General features: G+C 50.9%; 2 protein-coding genes across 2 annotated transcripts in view; both read right to left on the bottom strand.

The window, feature by feature from the left end:
• The window catches only part of LOC129150591 (disintegrin and metalloproteinase domain-containing protein 21-like), an 8,612-nt gene extending 2,634 nt beyond the window's left edge, over positions 1–5,978 (bottom strand). The window contains exon 1 of the mRNA XM_054722466.1: positions 5,852–5,978. Within this exon, the coding sequence (XP_054578441.1) occupies positions 5,852–5,978 (127 nt within the window). The remainder of the gene's footprint in view (positions 1–5,851) is intronic.
• A 1,878-nt stretch (positions 5,979–7,856) lies between these two features.
• On the bottom strand, positions 7,857–10,332 carry LOC129147314 (disintegrin and metalloproteinase domain-containing protein 21-like). The gene has a single exon (XM_054708920.1). The coding sequence runs from the start codon at positions 10,257–10,259 to the stop codon at positions 8,064–8,066; it is 2,196 nt and encodes a 731-aa protein (XP_054564895.1). The 5' UTR covers positions 10,260–10,332; the 3' UTR covers positions 7,857–8,063.
• Between the last annotated feature and the right edge of the window lie 7,877 nt (positions 10,333–18,209).

Genomic DNA, 18,209 nt, shown 5'->3' with positions numbered 1-18,209 from the left:
CCCCCCCCCCCGAGAAAGTTAGGGGTCCTTACACTATCTTTAAATTTTTGGATTCTTTTTGCTTTTTGCTTTTCCATTTGAGTGTTTTCTGCTTCTTTGTATTTCAAATCTTTGACTTGATTCTTGCGATCCGCTAGTCTGCTGTTAGATCTCTGTATAATATTTTTTATTTCAGTCAGTGTATGCTTAATTTCTAGTTGGTCCTTTTTGATATCCTTGAGAGTCTCGCTAAATTGATAGGCCTTTTCTAAAAAATTCTTGAAAAACCTCATAACCATGGTTTTGAACTCTATATCCAGTCATTTGCTTTCCTCCATTTCTTTCATTTGTGACCTGTTTCTCTGTCTCTGCATTTTGGCTGCTTCCCTGAGTTGATAGAGTGGCTTTGTGTGCTAGGTGTCCTATCTGGCCCAGTGGCTCAGCCTCCCCACTTACCTGAGGTGGACACTCTTGGTGGAGCCCTTTGTGGGCTGTGTGCACAGTCTTGTTGTAGTTAAGCCTTGATTGTTGTTGGTATCACTGGGAGGAATTGACCTCTGGACCAATTGGCTGTGAGGATCAGCTGTGTCTACGCTGGGAGAACTTCTGTGCTGGAGACACCCTTATGAGACAGGACTTGTAAAAGCCTCCTTGCTCAGCTTGGATGGGGCGGAGTCTCAGGGCAGAGCAGACAGCATTGGTTAACCCATCAGCCCTGCCCTAAGAAGCCCCTGGGTCTTAGTGTCCTGCGGCAATCGCTACAAGTACCTCTGAGAGAAAGCCGCCAGCGAATTTCACCTGCTGCCAGACAGTCCAGTTTCTCCCCATATGAGTCTGGGTCCCCAGGGTCTAGCCTGGGACTGGAGTTCAGCCCAGTCGGAAGCTTTTGTCTCCCTCGCAATTAAGAAAGGCAGCCTCGCTCTCAATTGCCCGCCCTCTCCACAAATGTGCATGTGCATCTCAGTACCTCTGCCTTCTGCAGCTCCACTGAGTCTCAGTGTGCTTTTCTCTTTCCTTCTAGTTGTAGACTTTACACTCAGCCAGCCTTCCTGTGGTTCTGGATGATGTCCGTTTTGTCTTTTAGTTGTAGTTTTGAAATTGTTGTGCGAGGCAGCAGTTTAGGTGTTTATCAGTGTTGCCATCTTGGTTTCTCCCAGCTCTGTGGCGTTGAAGTAGATGAGGCTGCTGGGTCTTCTCCTGTGCGTGCTTATAGCCCCCAAAAGTGAGGGTCTCAGGGGTGAGAGAGAGGTCATGGATGGGAGGTGACTAAAAGGACTGATGCGCCTTGTGCCCAGGTATCCTGTCCCACATGAAGCTGTAGCATTCGGGACCAAGACTGGTGAAGCCCTCGCAGACCCTCTCCCCCACCTGCACTCTCCCTGGATTCTCTTTAATGAGTGATGCTATGCACTAGACCCACCAGGTTCCACGGATAGGGGCTGCAGTGGGTTGGAGTTATGTGGGCTGGTGGAAGTACAAAGTATAAAGCGACACTGAAATCCTGCCTCAGCATCACCAGGGACACCTCCAGGAGCCAAGTTTCCTTAACACTGAGCAGCCTGAGAGCCAGGCCAGGGCAGTGTATTGCTGGAAGCTAAAGCAAACAGCAGTTAGCATCAAAAAGAGACATTGGAAGGCCAATGGACTTTGATATTCAGCAGGGCTGAATATCACCCCAAGTGTTGCTCCTGCTGTGATTGCAATGGCTTGAGATATGTCCTGACCTGATAATCCTTGCATTGTTTACCAAACTTTAGCTTTGATCTGCCTGCATGCATTGCTAAAGGGAAAACGTGTATTCAAAGAGAATAAAATGAGATGGGACCTGGTCTCAGTGTTCCTCTTCACAAAAGAAGTTCCACCTAGCCCCCAACGCCTTCTAAATTCATATTTTTGCATTGTGTGTATATTGTGTCGTAGGCCCTCCTATAAGTCATTCTGAAGCTGCCACTAAAGGTCAAGGCAGTGTATAACTGGGAGAGACACAGTGATGGGAATTCAGTGTGAACCCAGACACACACCTCCCTGAGGGAGACAGGAGGCCAGGGCTGCAAGGGGCACTTAATTTACCAGGAGATGTTCCAGGTAAGAAGGGTGCGCTCAGGACCAGCAGGGGTTTCAGAGACAGCAGGGGGCTCAGGACCAGCAGAGGGCTCAGGACCAGCAGGGGGTTCAGGACCAGCAGGGGGTTCAGGACCAGCAGGGGAATCAGGACCAGCAGGGGGCTCAGGACCAGCAGGGGGATCAGGACCAGCAGGGGGATCAGGACCAGCAGGGGGATCAGGACCAGCAGGAGGATCAGGACCAGCAGGGGGCTCAGGACCAGCAGGGGGCTCAGGACCAGCAGGGGGATCAGGACCAGCAAGGGAGGCTCAGGACCAGCAGGGGGATCAGGACCAGCAGGGGAATCAGGACCAGCAGGGGGATCAGGACCAGCAGGGGGATCAGGACCAGCAGGGGGATCAGGACCAGCAGGGGGTTCAGGACCAGCAGGGGGTTCAGGACCAGCAGGGGAATCAGGACCAGCAGGGGAATCAGGACCAGCAGGGGGATCAGGACCAGCAGGGGGATCAGGACCAGCAGGGGGATCAGGACCAGCAAATGGAGGCTCAGGACCAGCAGAGGGATCAGGACCAGCAGGGGGATCAGGACCAGCAGGGGGCTCAGGACCAGCAGGGGGATCAGGACCAGCAGGGGGATCAGGACCAGCAGAGGGATCAGGACCAGCAGGGGGATCAGGACCAGCAGGGAGATCAGGACCAGCAAATGGAGGCTCAGGACCAGCAGGAGGATCAGGACCAGCAGGGGATCAGGACCAGCAGGGGGCTCAGGACCAGCAGAGGGATCAGGACCAGCAGGGGGTTCAGGACCAGCAGGGGAATCAGGACCAGCAGGGGGCTCAGGACCAGCAGGAGGCTCAGGACCAGCAGGGGACTCAGGACCAGCAGGGGGTTCAGGACCAGCAGGGGGTTCAGGACCAGCAGGGGGATCAGGACCAGCAGGGGGATCAGGACCAGCAGGGGGCTCAGGACCAGCAGGGGGCTCAGGACCAGCAGGGGGATCAGGACCAGCAGGGGGATCAGGACCAGCAGGGGGATCAGGACCAGCAGGGGGATCAGGACCAGCAGAGGGATCAGGACCAGCAGGGGGATCAGGACCAGCAGGGGGTTCAGGACCAGCAGGGGGATCAGGACCTATCCAGCACAGACCCAGGAGCCCCTGTGGACTTGGTGGGGAAGAAAGTTTGTACCTCCTGGGCCCAGGGGTTTCCTCTCAAGGCTCAGCCGACCCCATGGACACTTGCGTCTTCGTGGCTCTTGTTTCTCATGGCCTCACTGCAGACACAAATGAGGGAGAGACACTGCCCGTTGGCTGATGAGGTAGCACCAGACCTGGCGACCTTTCTTCACCATATTGCATGTGTCCTTTGTCTTTCTTGTCAAAGACCATCCACAGTGCTCTCATCTTCCTGTGTTTGGTGAATTTCCCACCAACAGGGACCCCAGCACAGCCCAGGCAGCTCTGTGCTGAGCTCCGGACTTGTCCCCCTCATGCCCACCTGTGCCCACTTCTCTCCTGCCTCCTGTCAGGCCCACCTGCTCCACAGGGTTAGGATCATCCCCTGGGACCTGTACCCTCGGGTGTGTGTCCATCCGACCACGACTTCTTTTTGGCAAGTCCGTGCCCTTTTCTTCGACATCCAGCCTCCATCAGCAGCCTGAGTAAAGCCCTGGTTCCCTCCCAGCATTGGGCTCCAGTGGGACTCGCCAGTAGGAGGTCCTCTACGTATTGGAAGACGACACGTCCTAAGTCCCGTCCCGGGAACCTGGCCAAGTCAGAGGCTAGTGCCCTGCTGAACAAGGTTGGTGAATTTCTGAATCCCTGAGGCAGTCTAGTCCACGTGAGCTGTTCCTTTGTGCCTGTGCTGGGGCTTTCCCATTGGAAGGCGCACAGCGGCTGGCTGTTGGGCACTAGTTGGAGGCAGAAGAAGGCGTCCTTCAGGGCCAGGCATGTGAACCGTTCTGCCTCGGAAGGATGAGTCCTAGCAGAGTGTAGGGGTTAGGCAGCGCCCAGTGCAGTGATAACGGCTTCCTTAATGGCCCTTCAGTCTTGTACTGGGCGGGAGTCATTTGTCCCAGGCTTCACTGCGGGCAGCAGGGGTGTGTTCTACGAAGACTGACATCGCTTTAGAAGCCCCCACTTGAGTAGTCAGTCTAGGTGAATCTGGATCCCCAGATACGCTTCCCGCACACCCTATACTGGCATATCTTGACAGGCTGAGCTCCAGGCTTCAGACCAATCGGTATCGGGGCGTGGTTTTTGGCCAGACTAGAGGGAAGGGAGGTTTCTTCTGCCCAGACTAATGGAAACTCAGTCTCTAGTTCTGGGGCCACTGTTGGCTTAAGGAATGGGGAGGTATACAGCCTCATATTCTTCTTCCCGTGGTGCCAGCAGAGACAGGATCATGGGAGGGACTTCCTTATGTAGGCCAGTCGTGCCGATCCATCCAGAGTAAAGGCTATCTCTGCACCCATCTCTGCCAGCAGGTCCCTGCCCAGCAGCGGGACCGGGCAGTCTGGTAGATACAGGAGCTCATGGACTACCTGGTGGATCCGAAGGGGCATTGTCGGGGGCCACAGAGTGGTCTACAGGTTTTGGTCCTGGCAGCCCCCACAATGGTGACATGTTATCCTGATAGGGATGCCACCTTTTATGTCACTACAGAATGTTCGGCCCCTGTGTCTACCGTAAACTTGACTGTTTGGCCCCCAACCTTCACATGGACCATGGCCATGCTCATGGGGGCCAAGTTGGATAGAGCTGGTCTTTCCTAGTTGGAATCTACTCCTGCCAGGCCGATCTGGTAGGCCTCTGGTGGGTCTGCCCCGTAGCGGCTGGGTGGAGCAGAAGCTCCTGGCTTCCCCTTCTGACAGTTGGGGCACTCAGTTTTCCAGTGCCACGATTCCGTGCAGGAGGCACATTGGTCCCGTCTCTGGGGCCCGTTCCTTCTTGGTTCTTTAGTCCCTCGTTGTCTCCATCTGGGGTCTTCATCAGGGCTGGTTGCCTCAAGGCAGCAGCCAGGAGAGGCCCTCCCTTTGCATTCTTCCTTCTTCCTCCTTCTTGGTAGTACGGTCTCGGTTCACAAAGACCTCGTTGGCAATTTCTATCAATTCAGTGGCATTCCTTCTGGCGAACCCCTCTAATTTTTGAGGTTTCTGTCTGATGTCGGTTTGAGCCTACCCCACAAAGGCAGCATTGACCATGCGCTGGCTTTCAGGGGCCTCCGGAGTGTAGACTCTGAAGGCCTCGCAGACTCTCATAAAAATCAGCCAGACTCTCACCCCATTTCTGCAGGACCTTAGAGGCCTTTGCCATGTTTGTAGGCTTCTTGGCCGCTGCCCTGATCCCTTGGAGGAAGGCGAGTCGACATCTTTGTAGACGACTTCTTCCCTCCTCTGTCTTTGGGTCCCAGCGTGGTTCTCCATCAGGCGAGCTTCGCCTGCCCGGGCTTCTCCACGTAGATGTCCAGTTGGGTATTGAGTCTGCAGCCATTTCCTGGCTTCAGTGACTATTCCACGGAGTTCTTCTGTGTTGAACAACGTGAGGAGGAGCTGTTTACATTTGACCCAGGGTGGGCAATGAGTCTGAAATATGGATTCTAGAAGATCAACCATTGCCTGAGGTGTTTCGGGATATGGCGGCATGTGATGTTCCCAGTTGAGGAGGGCAGTGGTGGAGAATGGCTGGTACTAGAAGACTCACCCCCTTCTGGGACGTCCCATCAGGGCCTATTCTCTGTGGACCCCTTATCTCCCACAATGGCATCTGCATTGCTCCTGGGGGTCTTGGTCCTTGGGCTTGGGCCGCTGACCCAAGGTGTCTTCCCACAGGCTGAGGAGACCCTGGTAGTGGCGGCGGGCTAGCTGCAGGCAGGGGTGAGATCGATGCATGCAGGCCATCCGGCAGGTGAGGTTCCCCATCTTCAGATAGTGCGGCATTGGCGCGTATGGTGGCAGCAGTGAAATAGCTTCCTCTGAGTCCCCTTCTAATATGGGGGGCCTCTGTTCTTTTCGTGAAGTCTTCCTTTCACTTTGTGCCACGAGGACCTTACACTGTCCCTGACCAGTAACGCAGAACCGGACCCAGGAAGGTTGATCTGAGCTATTTCCAACCATTGGTCTATGTAAGGAAACTGGTCCTGGTGGCCGGGGCTTCCAGTGACGACCCCATATACAGCACGGACCATGGGGACATCAAGAGTGCCTTCGGGGGCCATCCTACACCAACGGTGGGCCATTCCAATTCACAGAGTGTGCGCAGGTTTCCGGGGGTCAGTTACCCCATAATCTCCTGAGAACCCTTTCTTAAAGTTTTTAATCATACATTCCAGACCTGTAGGTTGTGAGGAACTCCCCACCCTGGCCCCCATGATGGTGTCCAAAATGATGAATTAACGCCCCCCTCCCACCCCCACCCCAGTGAACGGTGTCGCGAGACAATCTAAGGGGAGCTCTTCCTGTCGTCCACCTGGCCACTCCCCTCGCAGGGAATTAGGTGCCCCTTAGCATTGGCAGGTCAGTATAAGGCCCTGACCCGGATCAGGTTCGCCGGGAGGGCAGTGTCCCCCAGAACCTGACACCGCCCTAAGCCATATGAGGTCACCACAGAACCGCAGGTAGGGACTCACTCAGGCTCCATAGCTGACGCCATGGGGCACAGTCACACACACACATGCACACAGATTCACACAGAGTTCCAGACTCCCACCCCAGGAGTCTCCTATCCTATGCGGTGACCACACTGCTCAGTAGTTGATCAAGATACCCTTCCGACTTCAAGGCGGGCCTGAACTCGGTCCAAGTTCCCCAGGGACACTTACCAGTCTCATGCCCTGGTCCTGGCAGACTTTATTGTCTTCTCTGGAGTCCGTTCGAGGTCAGCAGTGGCCGACTACTTTCGGGCTCACAAGGGTCGGGATCAGTAAAATCACCTGCAGAGAGCCTTCCCGTCCTTCGCGGGAAACCGAAATTAGCGGCTGCCTCTGATGGCGTCCGACAATGGTGGCTCAAAGGGCCAGAGTGGCTGTTGGCTTCTCAGAAAACAGGGAAACAAATGTGATGGCAGAAATCAGATTGGGGAGAAGCGACAATCCAAATGCACTCGGAGGTTCAGAAAAAGACTTATTTGCACCGCTGTGGGCTCAGGGGAGTTCTCTCCAGAGGCTGAGCCCTGCGACCGGGTTCTGACCTTTTTTCATACATGATAAGCTTCTGGGTATTCAGGGGGCTTTCCACACATGTGGCAGCCTGGGCGGTTGGCTGTGAATCATGCAAGAAGCAAGCGAAATTACAGAAGACGAGAGGATGGTTCTGGTGGAGCAAGTAAGGGGAGGGTTACCTGATCTCTGCTTGCCTTCTCCCTCTGAGGCCAGAGTCACGAGGGCCACTTCTTTCTGATTGAGTGCCACTCACTGGTCTGCCTCCACACAGGGAAGGGTGCTCTCCAGGGCGCTCAGGGGTCACTAGCAGACAAGAAACCCTCACTGTCAGCCCACAGCCCACACCCACCCTTCCCCAACCCCGTGTGAAACAGGCAGGTTTGGGGGAGGGGAGGAGCTCGCCATTGCCCTGAACCCAAGCAGTTTAGAGGAGACCTTACCCAGGGACTGAGGGACACTCGGGTCTCAAGGGCACAATTGTGGGGAGCTCTCAGGAATTTGCCGTAAAGGAACCTGTGGCCACTGTCACTAATCCTGGGACAGGCGTCCACAGCGCAAGGCCAGCAGCTGGCCAGGTCTCCTCTCCAGGCCCGAACCTCAGGCTCACTCAGGGCTCTTACAGATCTACAAGGACTGCACAGAATGCCAAATTGCGGTGCTCAAGCTTTATTGCAGACGCTGGCCAGCGAGCTGTCAGAGAGAGTGGTGTGAAAACATCCACGGTGCACACCCTGGATGTGGGCCAGGACCCCTGCAGCCGCTCACAAATGTGGGCTTGAGCTCTGCCAGCCGGATATGGTGACTTTTTGCAGGTGTTTCTTCATGTTGCCTGAGTTGTACAGGGGTCCGAAGGCTGACTTGTTGTTTACTTCCTACGAACGTTCACTTCAGTGACCGTAGTGGTCTGGACAGTTCTCACATTCGTGGCTACACCGAAGAGGAGTGCAGCTATGAGGGCAAGCAAGCGACCAAAAACGATTCTCAAATACACCACTGACATACCACTTTCCCTCACTGTCCGCGTTCTTCTTGGCGGGGGTCCGCTGTCCACACTCCCTCCGGCTCCAGTGTTTATGCACCGGGGAGGGTCCCAGCCTACATGGCAATGGCAGTTCCTTTTATTGTTGCACACGCCCCTGTAGTTGCATTTCGAAGGGGGACAGTTGTAGTTTATGGCCGCCAGAGTAGCATTGCAATATCTCTTGAGACAGAACTTTCCACGCCCACAGGGGGTACCAGGTCTCACAATACCAACATCAGTTGTGCTTGTCCCTCGGTGTGCACCCACCCCAAAACACAAGAACCCCCCTAATAAGGAGTGATGGAACCCCACATGTTCCTGCAACCGAGGCAGATGAGTGACGTTGACACACTGTAGGCGTCCACACTTCACGTCAGCATCAGCACAAGGTGTTATTTTGTAGTCAAGTTTAAGTTTACAGTGTCCAAATCGGTTGCCCTTTTTATTTATGCGATAGCAGACGTCGGGAGCGTTCAGCGCCCCTTCCCCAAAGATCTCCTTGCAGTGCATACTGCGGTCCGTACAATTGCCATGGTAGCAGTAGCCGTCCTCGGTGCACGGGGTTCCATCTTGCAGATAAAAATCACTGGGGCACCGCGTGTCCTTCCCCTTGCAGTACTCGGGAAGGTCACAGATGTTCTGGATTGGTCTGCAGAGCGTCCCCGCGGGCGTGTAGGTGCAGTTGGTGCAGCAGGTTTCCCCGTTACAAATGCTCCCAGGTGTAAAGCGGCAGTCACTGTCGCAGCATGGGTTGGTGTAACACTGCTTGAAGGTCCCACAGTCACACTGCTCTTTGTCTTCCACCACAGAGTTTCCACATCGAGTGGGTGTCAGGCTTCTGTTTGAATACACTATTTCATGTTCAAAAAGGCAGTCTCCAAAATTATACAATATGTTTTGTACGTGTGCAAAGGAACAGTTACTGAATGAATCTGTCAACACAGGGTACCTGTTCATAATGCAGGTGGTCCTTCTCTGGCAAACACAATCCTTCTTATCTAAATACAGACCGAAAAGAGCCCCTAGTTGGTGGGAGGCTATAATTGATAACAATAGATAATGTCTGGATAGGTGGCCCAGAAAGATGAGACCTTCGCTTGAGCATAGTCCGTAGATAGGTGGTTTGAAATTAAGTTCATGGGGCCCATCTCTTTTCACGATTAAGCCTGAATCTGGCTGAAATACATTGTAAATATTGGCAGCATAATTCTGAGCAAATGGACCTTCTGGCACAAAATAGTTGTTCATATTTGCTGGCTCTCCCCTATTATAAATGACAATGAGGCTGATGTAGTACCTCATTTCGATACCTCGCAACATGGCGTCTATTAAACTACCTAGACGTACCAGGAATTGGGCACACCGTGACACATTGTTGTACAGAGTATAAGTGGAATGGGCACTCATGAGACAGCCTTTCATAGTTGTACTGTGGGATGGATAGAGCTTACTGCTGAGCCTGGAGGCAGCACTGGGGTTTGGGTCAGAGAACAGCGGGTGCCTCTCAGCCTTGTGTCCCAGCGTGGACATGGGTCCTATGGCGTTAGTGTCGGCTACGATCTGAGAAACGATGTGCTCAAACCTCTGGGAATCCTTGAGGGGTTTGATTTCATAGGCCAGGTCATCCACCTTCATGATGCCTTCCAGGCCCCCATAGCACGTGTTCACGGTGACCATGGAGAGAGGGACGTCCTCAAGGTAGCCCAGGTAGTAACAGTCGAGAGGGAAATAGGGGTAGTCCACCTGCAAGGCCCCCTGGTCATCCTGCGTCATCACCACCAGCTGTCCAGGCCAAAAGAGTCTCTTTCGCCGCATGTGGAGGACGTGTCTCTGGCCCCCGAACCTCAGGCTGTAGGAGAGCCAGCCTGCTGCCAGCACGGCTTTGCCATGGTGCAGCTCCTTCCTGGGAATCACCACCTCCGAGGAGATGTAGCGCCAGGAGGGACGACCTTGAGAACACTGGGCGGGAGCCAGCACCACCCAGAGCCCAAGCAGCAAGAGGGGCGTCCTGAGGGTGACCGGACCCTCTGCCAGCCTCATGCCCTTGGTGGGGGAGAACCGTGGATGGGAACGGAGAGAGGGAGTGTCCTCAGTGAAACCTGGTACCCTCCATCTGCAGTGGCCACTTCCTGCCAAAGGCAGAGTGGCTGGGTCAGCTGAGGCAACAATGATAGGGCGTGGCCGTGGGTGGGGCTGGGCGTAGAGTCAGCTGGGTTTGAGGAGGGGGAGGTGGGAACCCTGTCCCTGAATGCTAAGGTGAAAATAAGAGAGAAGGAAACAGACCCATGTGCCATTGCATCCATGTCAGGCTTCCCTGTAGCTACTTGCACACATGCAATGTCATTACAGCAAAGTTAAATTCCCTGCTTTGGATGAAAGACCGCCACATATTAACCTGACTAGCTCAGGGGAGGCCTGCATGGCGGCCTGGCAAACTCAGTGACCTAAAGTAGCCACAAAGCATGGACTGAACTTAAAACATTTTCACTAAAAAGCACTTTATACTGGACATGTCCTAGGCCAGCATCTTCCCTGACAAAGGTCAATCTTTACGTTAACTGAGCCTAATTGTCCTTTTGCATCTATGATAACATATCATTGAAATGTCACGGTAACTTGTAACTTCTTCCAGACCCCTCAGGGCACAAGCAAAAGCCTTAAGCTTCAGGACAGCAACCACAGATTCCTTCATTGTTATTGTTATCGTGTTAATTGTTGCCTGTTAATTAAGCTATACCCAAGCAAAAGAAGTAAAAAAAGCATGTGTCCATCATTTCACTTTTTATCCATTCCCAGAGGTCTCCCCCGCCCCCCTCCACCCAACATCTCAACCCTCCTCCTTTGCTTTCTCCCACCTCCCTAATGTATCACCAATGGATTTCAAGTAACCCAGGTTGGTCTCCTCCTTTGATTACAATGAATGAAGCAAGGTGAAATTCTCCACAGCATTGTCCCAATCCCTTGTGATTCTGCTTCCCGGCAATTGTCTAAAGTTTGGCTCAATTAAACTCACAAAAGTTCTTGACAGGTTTGAATGTTTTCACATTAACACTACCAAGAAGCAACACTGCCCAGCCTGGAGCTCACGAGACACCTGCAGCAGGACAAAGCCTCCAACGAGCCCAGGACACTGGGCCTCAGCGAAGAAATGTTCATCTGTCTGGATTAAAATAACGGGATTTCAGACGGAAGTATGGCAAAAAGGAGACTTTTAACATGTCCTTGAAAGAGAGGGTGTCGGGCTGTACAGGCACACATGGAGTAGCCATCACAGGCTATTTCTCCCCAGGGTGCAAAAGTCCCTGCTCTGGCTGGGTCCTGGGTCTGGGTGAGGCCGCGCCCCTGGGTCAAGGAGTAGCTGGATCCCGGGTCCGGGTGAGGCCGTGCGCCCCTGGATCTGGGTGAAGCTGGGTCCCGGGTCCAGGTTAGGCCTCGCGCCCCTGGGTCCTGGGGAGGCTGTGCGCCCTGGGTTCTGGTGAAGCTGGATCCCGGGTCCGGGTGAGGCCGTGTGCCCCTGGGTCCAGGAGAGGCCATGCGCCTTGGGTTCCGGGTGAAGCTGGATCCCGGGTCCGGACGAGGCCGTGTGCCCCTGGATCCAGATGAGGCTGGGTCCCGCGTCCAAGTGGGGTCGCGTCCCTGGGTCCAGGAGAGGCCATGCGCCCCTGGGTCCGGGTGAGGCCACGCGTCCCTGGGTCCGGGTGAGGCTGGATCCCAGGACCGGGTGAGGCCACACACACCTGGGTCCGGGTGAGGCCACACGCCCCTGAGTCCGGGTGAAGCTGGATCCCAGGTCCGGGTTAGGCCACGCGCCCCTGGGTCTGGGTCTAGCTGAATCCTGGGTCCGGGTGAGGCCGTGCACCCCTGGATCCGGGTGAGCCTGGGTCCCGGGTCTGGGTGAGGCCATGCGCCCCTGGATCGGGGTGAGGCTTATTACCAGGTCCGGTTGAGGCCGCGCCCCTGGGTCCAGGAGAGGCCACGGGCCCCTGGTTCCGGGTGAGGCCACGCGCCCCTGGATCCGGGTGAGGCGGGATCCCGGGACCGGGTGAGGCCGCACACACCTGGGTCCGGGTGAGGCCACACGCCCCGGGGCCTGGGCGATGCTGGGTCCAAGGTCCAGGTGAGGCCGCGCACCCCTGAGTCCGGGCGAGACCAAACCAGAGGGAGTCGGACCTGCATTACCACCATTTGTCCACCACCCAGAGCTGAAAAGTCAGTGCCGACATGTACACATAAGGAACTGGTGGACATTGAAATTGGGTCTCAAAAGAACTGTTGGTCCAGAAAGAAACTTACTACAGACTGATTCATTTGCCTGTCAGCATAACTATTATTGCTCATCTCACATTTGGTTCTTATAAGTATATTTCTAGTAACACATGATCTCACTCATCTAGGGGAAATGATGAACAACATAGACTGATGAACAAGAACAGACCCAGAAATAAGGAGGCATCGATCGGACTGTCGGGCCTCAGAGGGAGGGTAGGAGAGGGTGGGGGTAGGGGGGAGAGATCAACCAAGGGACTTGTGTGCATGCATACGAGCCTAACCAATGGTTAAGGACAACAGGGGTTGGGGGCATCCGTGGGGAGGGGTGTGGGATGGGAATGGGGGATGAGGACAAATATGTGACACCTTAATCAATAAAGAAATTGTTTTTAAAAAGTCGCTCCTCTGGTTCCTCATTGGCTCAGTGCTATGGGGTTAACGGTTTTCCTCATATGTGGACTAGGTCTCATTGTATCACACTGGGCCATTAAAAAGAAAAAAGGGCTGTCCTAGCGGGTTCACTTCAGTGTATAGAGTGTTGGACTGTGGACCAAAAGGTCCCAGGTTCAATTCAAATCAAGGGCACGTACCTTGGTTACATGCTCCTACCGGGCCCAAGCCCTGTTCAGAGTGTGTGCGGGACGCAACCAATCGATGGTTGTCTCTGTCCTTCCCTCTCTCTTGCACTCTGTCTAAAATCAATGGAAAGCCAGCCAGCATGGCTCAGTGGTTGAGCTTCGACCTATGATCCTGAAGGTCATAGATCAGTTCTCCATCACGGCACATGTCTGGGTTGTGGGTTTGATCCCCATTATAGGGGATGAAGGAGACAACCTATCAATGATTCTCTCTCATCATTGATGATTTTCTTTCTCTCTTCCTAGAAAAAAGGGGGTGGGGAGTTGCTGAGGTCTTTTCTAGTTGTCTCCAGCTCCCCCTATCTAGTTTGTCATGGGCGCCCCTGGGGGTTTCCATTGTGATGCTGGCTCACACACACAGTCATTTGTTCTTATATCCTCTTCCCTCCTCCCTCTTTGTTCTGGGGAAATTCAATAACCAGTTTCATTAAAAGTTGACTAAGCTGGAGGCCTATTTCCTACATTCAGTTGCCTGAGGCTAAAGCAAATGGCAATTAGCATAAAAGTGCAGAAGAGACATTGAAAGGCCAATGGACTTTGATATTCAGCAGGGCTGAATATCAGCACAAAAGTGCTCTGCTGTGGGAGCAATGGCTCCAGGCAATTCCTGACCTGATAGTCCTTACATTGTTTACCAAACTTTACCTTTGATCTGCCTGTGTGCATTGCTAAAGGGAAAATGTGTATTCAAAGGCAATGAAAGGAGATGGACCTGGACTCCGTGTGCCTCTTCAGGAAATAGGTCTCCACCTGGCCCTCAATGCCTTCTAAATTCATATTTCATGTACAATATTTTCTTTTGTGCATCGGCACCTCCTTCGGATCCTGAACCTCGCTGTGCAGATCACAGCAATTGGTGCCTCAAACACGAGACTGAAGGAGAAAATTTGCCTGAGTGAAAATGAAAAGTGGAAACTCACAGGAAAGTGGAAACTCATGGGCGCACAAAACCCCTGCCAGCTTCGAAGTCGCGACCATAAGTGGACAGGGACATTTCTGGAATCAGCCAAGATATGATGGGGAAGATTTGAAGTAAAAGGCAAAAAATCATTGTAAATGTTTACCTTGCATGCTCAAGGATAAAGGAATTAAGGTGTCAGAGGTACTCTCTTAAACCAGGCTCAAGGAAAACGAGTGCCTTTGTCATCTTTAACTTTGGGGGCTCCTGTTCAAACTGCATTATGCCCACTTTGTATTGACATCAAAAGCCTACAGTTGCCAGGAGGATTTGTCACCTTCTCCTCCTAAGATACAGCCTGTAAAACCCCCTGATCCTCCACCTCCAGTGTGAGAAGCCTCATCAACTAGAGAAAATGGGGCTAACAGTACATTTTAAAAAGGACTCTTTAATGCTTCGTCTGAAAATTACCATGTGATGCCTTGGAACTGGCAGATTTTAGCTCAAATGACTTTAGATGCCAGTCAATGCTATGGAGAGCAGACTATGATAAGATCTGTGAAGAGCAGGCTGAGATCTGGGCTGCACCTGGCTGTAAGTCCCAGGCAATGTAAAACATCTGAGAGACCCATGGAAAGACTCTGATTTATTAAGTCTTGTCTACATGTTATGGGCGCTTGTCTGTTGATTGTTGTTTTACCTGTGTTTGTTGTTTGGTTTAATTGTTTATTGTTAGTCTATTGAACATGCCTACGGTGTATATTCATAGAAAAGAAACAGTAGGTGGCCAAGCCATTACTGAATTTCCCCAGAGCAAACGGTGTGGGGTGAGGAGAGAGAGTACAAGCGGTACATGTGGCCGATATCACAGGTCCTAGAAAGATTCCCCTGGGGCCTAGATAAAGGGAGGTAACTATAAAAGGTCTTAGCCCATTGATTATTAGGTCTCTTGGTGATCCTGTGAAATGGACACCCACTCTTCAGGTTCTAATTAAAGGTCTCATTTCGGTCCTGTTTTTGTTTCCCAGTCCGTCCTTGGAAATTTAAATACACCAGCCATTTCTCACAATCTGGGGGATGCGTCCAGGACGTCTGTACCCATGAAGAGAAAAAGACTAGTTTAAGGAGTGGGCTGCCCCACCACATTTTGGGTGGCCTCTTGTCCTAAGCATTTTACTGTGATGTAGTCCCATTTGTTTATTTTCCTTTGTTTGTCTTGCCCTAGAAGATGTATTGGCAATAATTCTGATACGTGAGATGCCTGAGATATTGCTGCCTATGTTTCTTCTAGGATTTGTATGGTTTCATGACTTACATTTGAGTCTTTTACCCATTTTGAGTTTATTCATGTGTATGGTGTAAGTTGGTGGTCTGGTTTCATCTTTTGCATGTTTCTGTCCAGTTTTCCCAGCACCATTTGTTGAAGAGATGGTCTTTACTTCGTTGTACGTCCTTGCCTCCTTTGTCAATTATTAATTGAGCGTCAAGACTTGGGTCGATTTCTGGGTTCCTGTTCTGTTCCATTGGTCTATGTGCCTGTTCTTGTGCCAGTATTGGGCTGCTTTGATTATAATGGCTTTGTAGCATAGTTTGATATCCGGTATTGTGATTCCCTCCAACTTTGTTCTTCTTTCTCAAGATTGCTGCAGCTATTCAGGGTCTTTTATGGTTCCATATAAATTTTGGTTGTATTTGTTCAAGTTCTGTGACATATGCCCTTGGTATGTTAATAAGGATTGCATTGAATCTGTAGATTGCCTTGGGTAGTATTGACATTTTAGTGGTATTAATTCTAGAGATCCATAAACACAGTATATTTTTTTATTTGTTTATATGTTCCTCTATCTCTTTTCTCAGTGTCCTATAGTTCTACAAGTATAGATCTTTTAGCTCCTTGGTTAAGTTTTTTCCCAGGTATCTTAATTTCTTTGTTGCAATGGAAAATGGGATTTTTGTTTGTTTGTTTTTTCAGTTTCTCTTTCTGAGAGTTCATAATTGGTGTATTAAAATTGTTGTGGGGTCGAACCCTGGAGTCAAAAATAAGACCACCGGAGGCTGCTAATTGATTTTTAAAAAAGCAGGCAAGGATTTATTGAAACTGGCCAGGACGGCCACGAGGGCACCACACGCAGGTGGCCACCCTCACGACTGCGCCGTCCCAGGTGTAGGCAGTCCTTTTAAAGGTCTAAACCACAAGAATTTTCCTTTGTTCTAAATACTAAATTCTAAATTCTAGACATTGGAATGCAGACTTATCTTGCGAAAGCAGATTGTACAAAAAGCAGAACTGAGCAGGGTTAATAATCTCTAAAGGTAGTCAACTCCTGGAGCCACTGAGTCAGTGGGAACCAATCTCCTGTGGTTCTGGTCCACGGGCACAGGAAAATGACCTCTGTGATGTGGGATGGATTAATGTGAGTTTCCAGGTCTCAGTCTGGGGGCTGAGGTAACTACCCTATTGTTTAAGCAAGTAAGTGCGTGCAGACGCCAAGAGAGCAGGGTTAAAATTTAAACAGCAGTTTTTACCTGAGATGAATGTATGAATGTCCTTAAAGCCTTGTTTCATTCCCTACTGGTCTCTTGGGAATGAATCTAAACCTTAGATTCATTACTCAGTTTTTACCTAAGTATGGTTGCTACCATACTTCAAAAATGCCATGGATTTCTGAATGTTCATTTTGTATCCTGCTACCTCTCCATTTTCACTGATCTCTCACTTATTTCCTATACCTCTCCATTTTCTCTGACATGAAAATGTTATTTTATATGAAATTGTGGTTATCTGATTTTAATATGTTGAACCTATTTAATGTCTTTCTTTCAACTTGGAAAGATGTTTGTACATAATGTTGATCCACTTTTTAAGAATTCCATGGCACATAAGATTAAAGTGGTGTGACCCACTCATCTAGTCCAGCATTTATTGTTAAACTTGGAAAGATGGGGCCATCCATTGACCTGACTCCAAGCTGCATCTTACCCCAAGTGTTCTCCCATCCAAGACCCACGCGACTGAGTCCAGGAGAAGGAATGTGCTCAGGACCTAGAAGGATATGTCAGACAGAACACAGTCCCTCTCACTTATGAGAACAGAGTCCCACATGCAAATTTCTATTCAAGCGCCATGGTGAATCCCCTCTGTGCTGTGCAGGCTCACAGCTCTCTCCTCACACAGGGCTGAGGTCTCTAGGAAGGCAGCTCTGTGGTCTTTTTTTTTATTATTATTTAATAAATCTTTTATTGTTCAGATAATTACAATTGTTCCTCTTTTTCCACCATGCCCCCTTCCACCAGATTCCCACCACACCCTCTGCCCTTACGCCCCCACACTGTCCTCATCCATAGGTGTACGATTTTTGTCCAGTGTTTTCCCGCACCCCCACGCCACTTTCCCCCTGAGAATTGTCAGTCCTCTCTCTTTCTATGCCCCTGATTCTATTATATTCACCAGTTTATTCTATTCATCAGATTTTTTATTCACTTAATTTTTAGATTCACTTGTTGATATGTATTTATTGTTCATAATTTTTATCTTTACCTTTTTCTTCTTCTTCCTCTTCTTAAAGAATACCTTTCACTGTTTCATATAATACTGGTTTGGTGGTGATGAATTCCCTTAGCTTTTTCTCATCTGTGAAGTTCTTCATCTGACCTTCAATTCTGAATGATAGCTTTGCTGGGTAGAGTAATCTTGGTTGTAGGTTCTTGCTATTCATCACTTTGAATATTTCTTGCCACTCCCATCTGGCCTGCATAGTTTCTGTTGAGAAATCAGCTGACAGTCGTATGGGTGCTCCCTTGTAGGTAACTAACTGTTTTCTCTTGCTGCTTTTAATATTCTCTCTTTGTCTTTTGCTCTTGGCATTTTAATTATGATGTGTCTTGGTGTGGTCCTCTTTGGATTCCTTTTGTGTGGGGTTCTGTGCGCTTCCAGGACTTGTAAGTCTATTTCTTTCACCAGATGTGGGAAGTTTTCGGTCATTATTTCTTCAAATAGGTTTTCAGTATCTTGCTCTCTCTCTTCTTCTGGCACCCCCATAATTCGGATGTTGGTACGCTTGAAGTTGTCCCAGAGGCTCCTTACACTATCTTTACTTTTTTTTCTATTTTGATAGATTTTATTTTTACTAGTTACATCCACTTACAAAATCACTAGTCTGTTCTCTTTATCTTAAAGGGTGCTAA

Source organism: Eptesicus fuscus, chromosome 2 (genome assembly GCF_027574615.1).
Source record: "Eptesicus fuscus isolate TK198812 chromosome 2, DD_ASM_mEF_20220401, whole genome shotgun sequence".
NCBI classification, from domain to species: Eukaryota; Metazoa; Chordata; class Mammalia; order Chiroptera; family Vespertilionidae; genus Eptesicus; species Eptesicus fuscus.
This window is presented reverse-complemented; position numbering and strand designations above follow the sequence as displayed.

Coding starts and splice junctions, on each gene's coding strand:
- LOC129147314 (XM_054708920.1), bottom strand. CDS start 10,259: ATGAGGCTGGCAGAGGGTCCGGTCACCCTCAGGACGCCCCTCTTGCTG.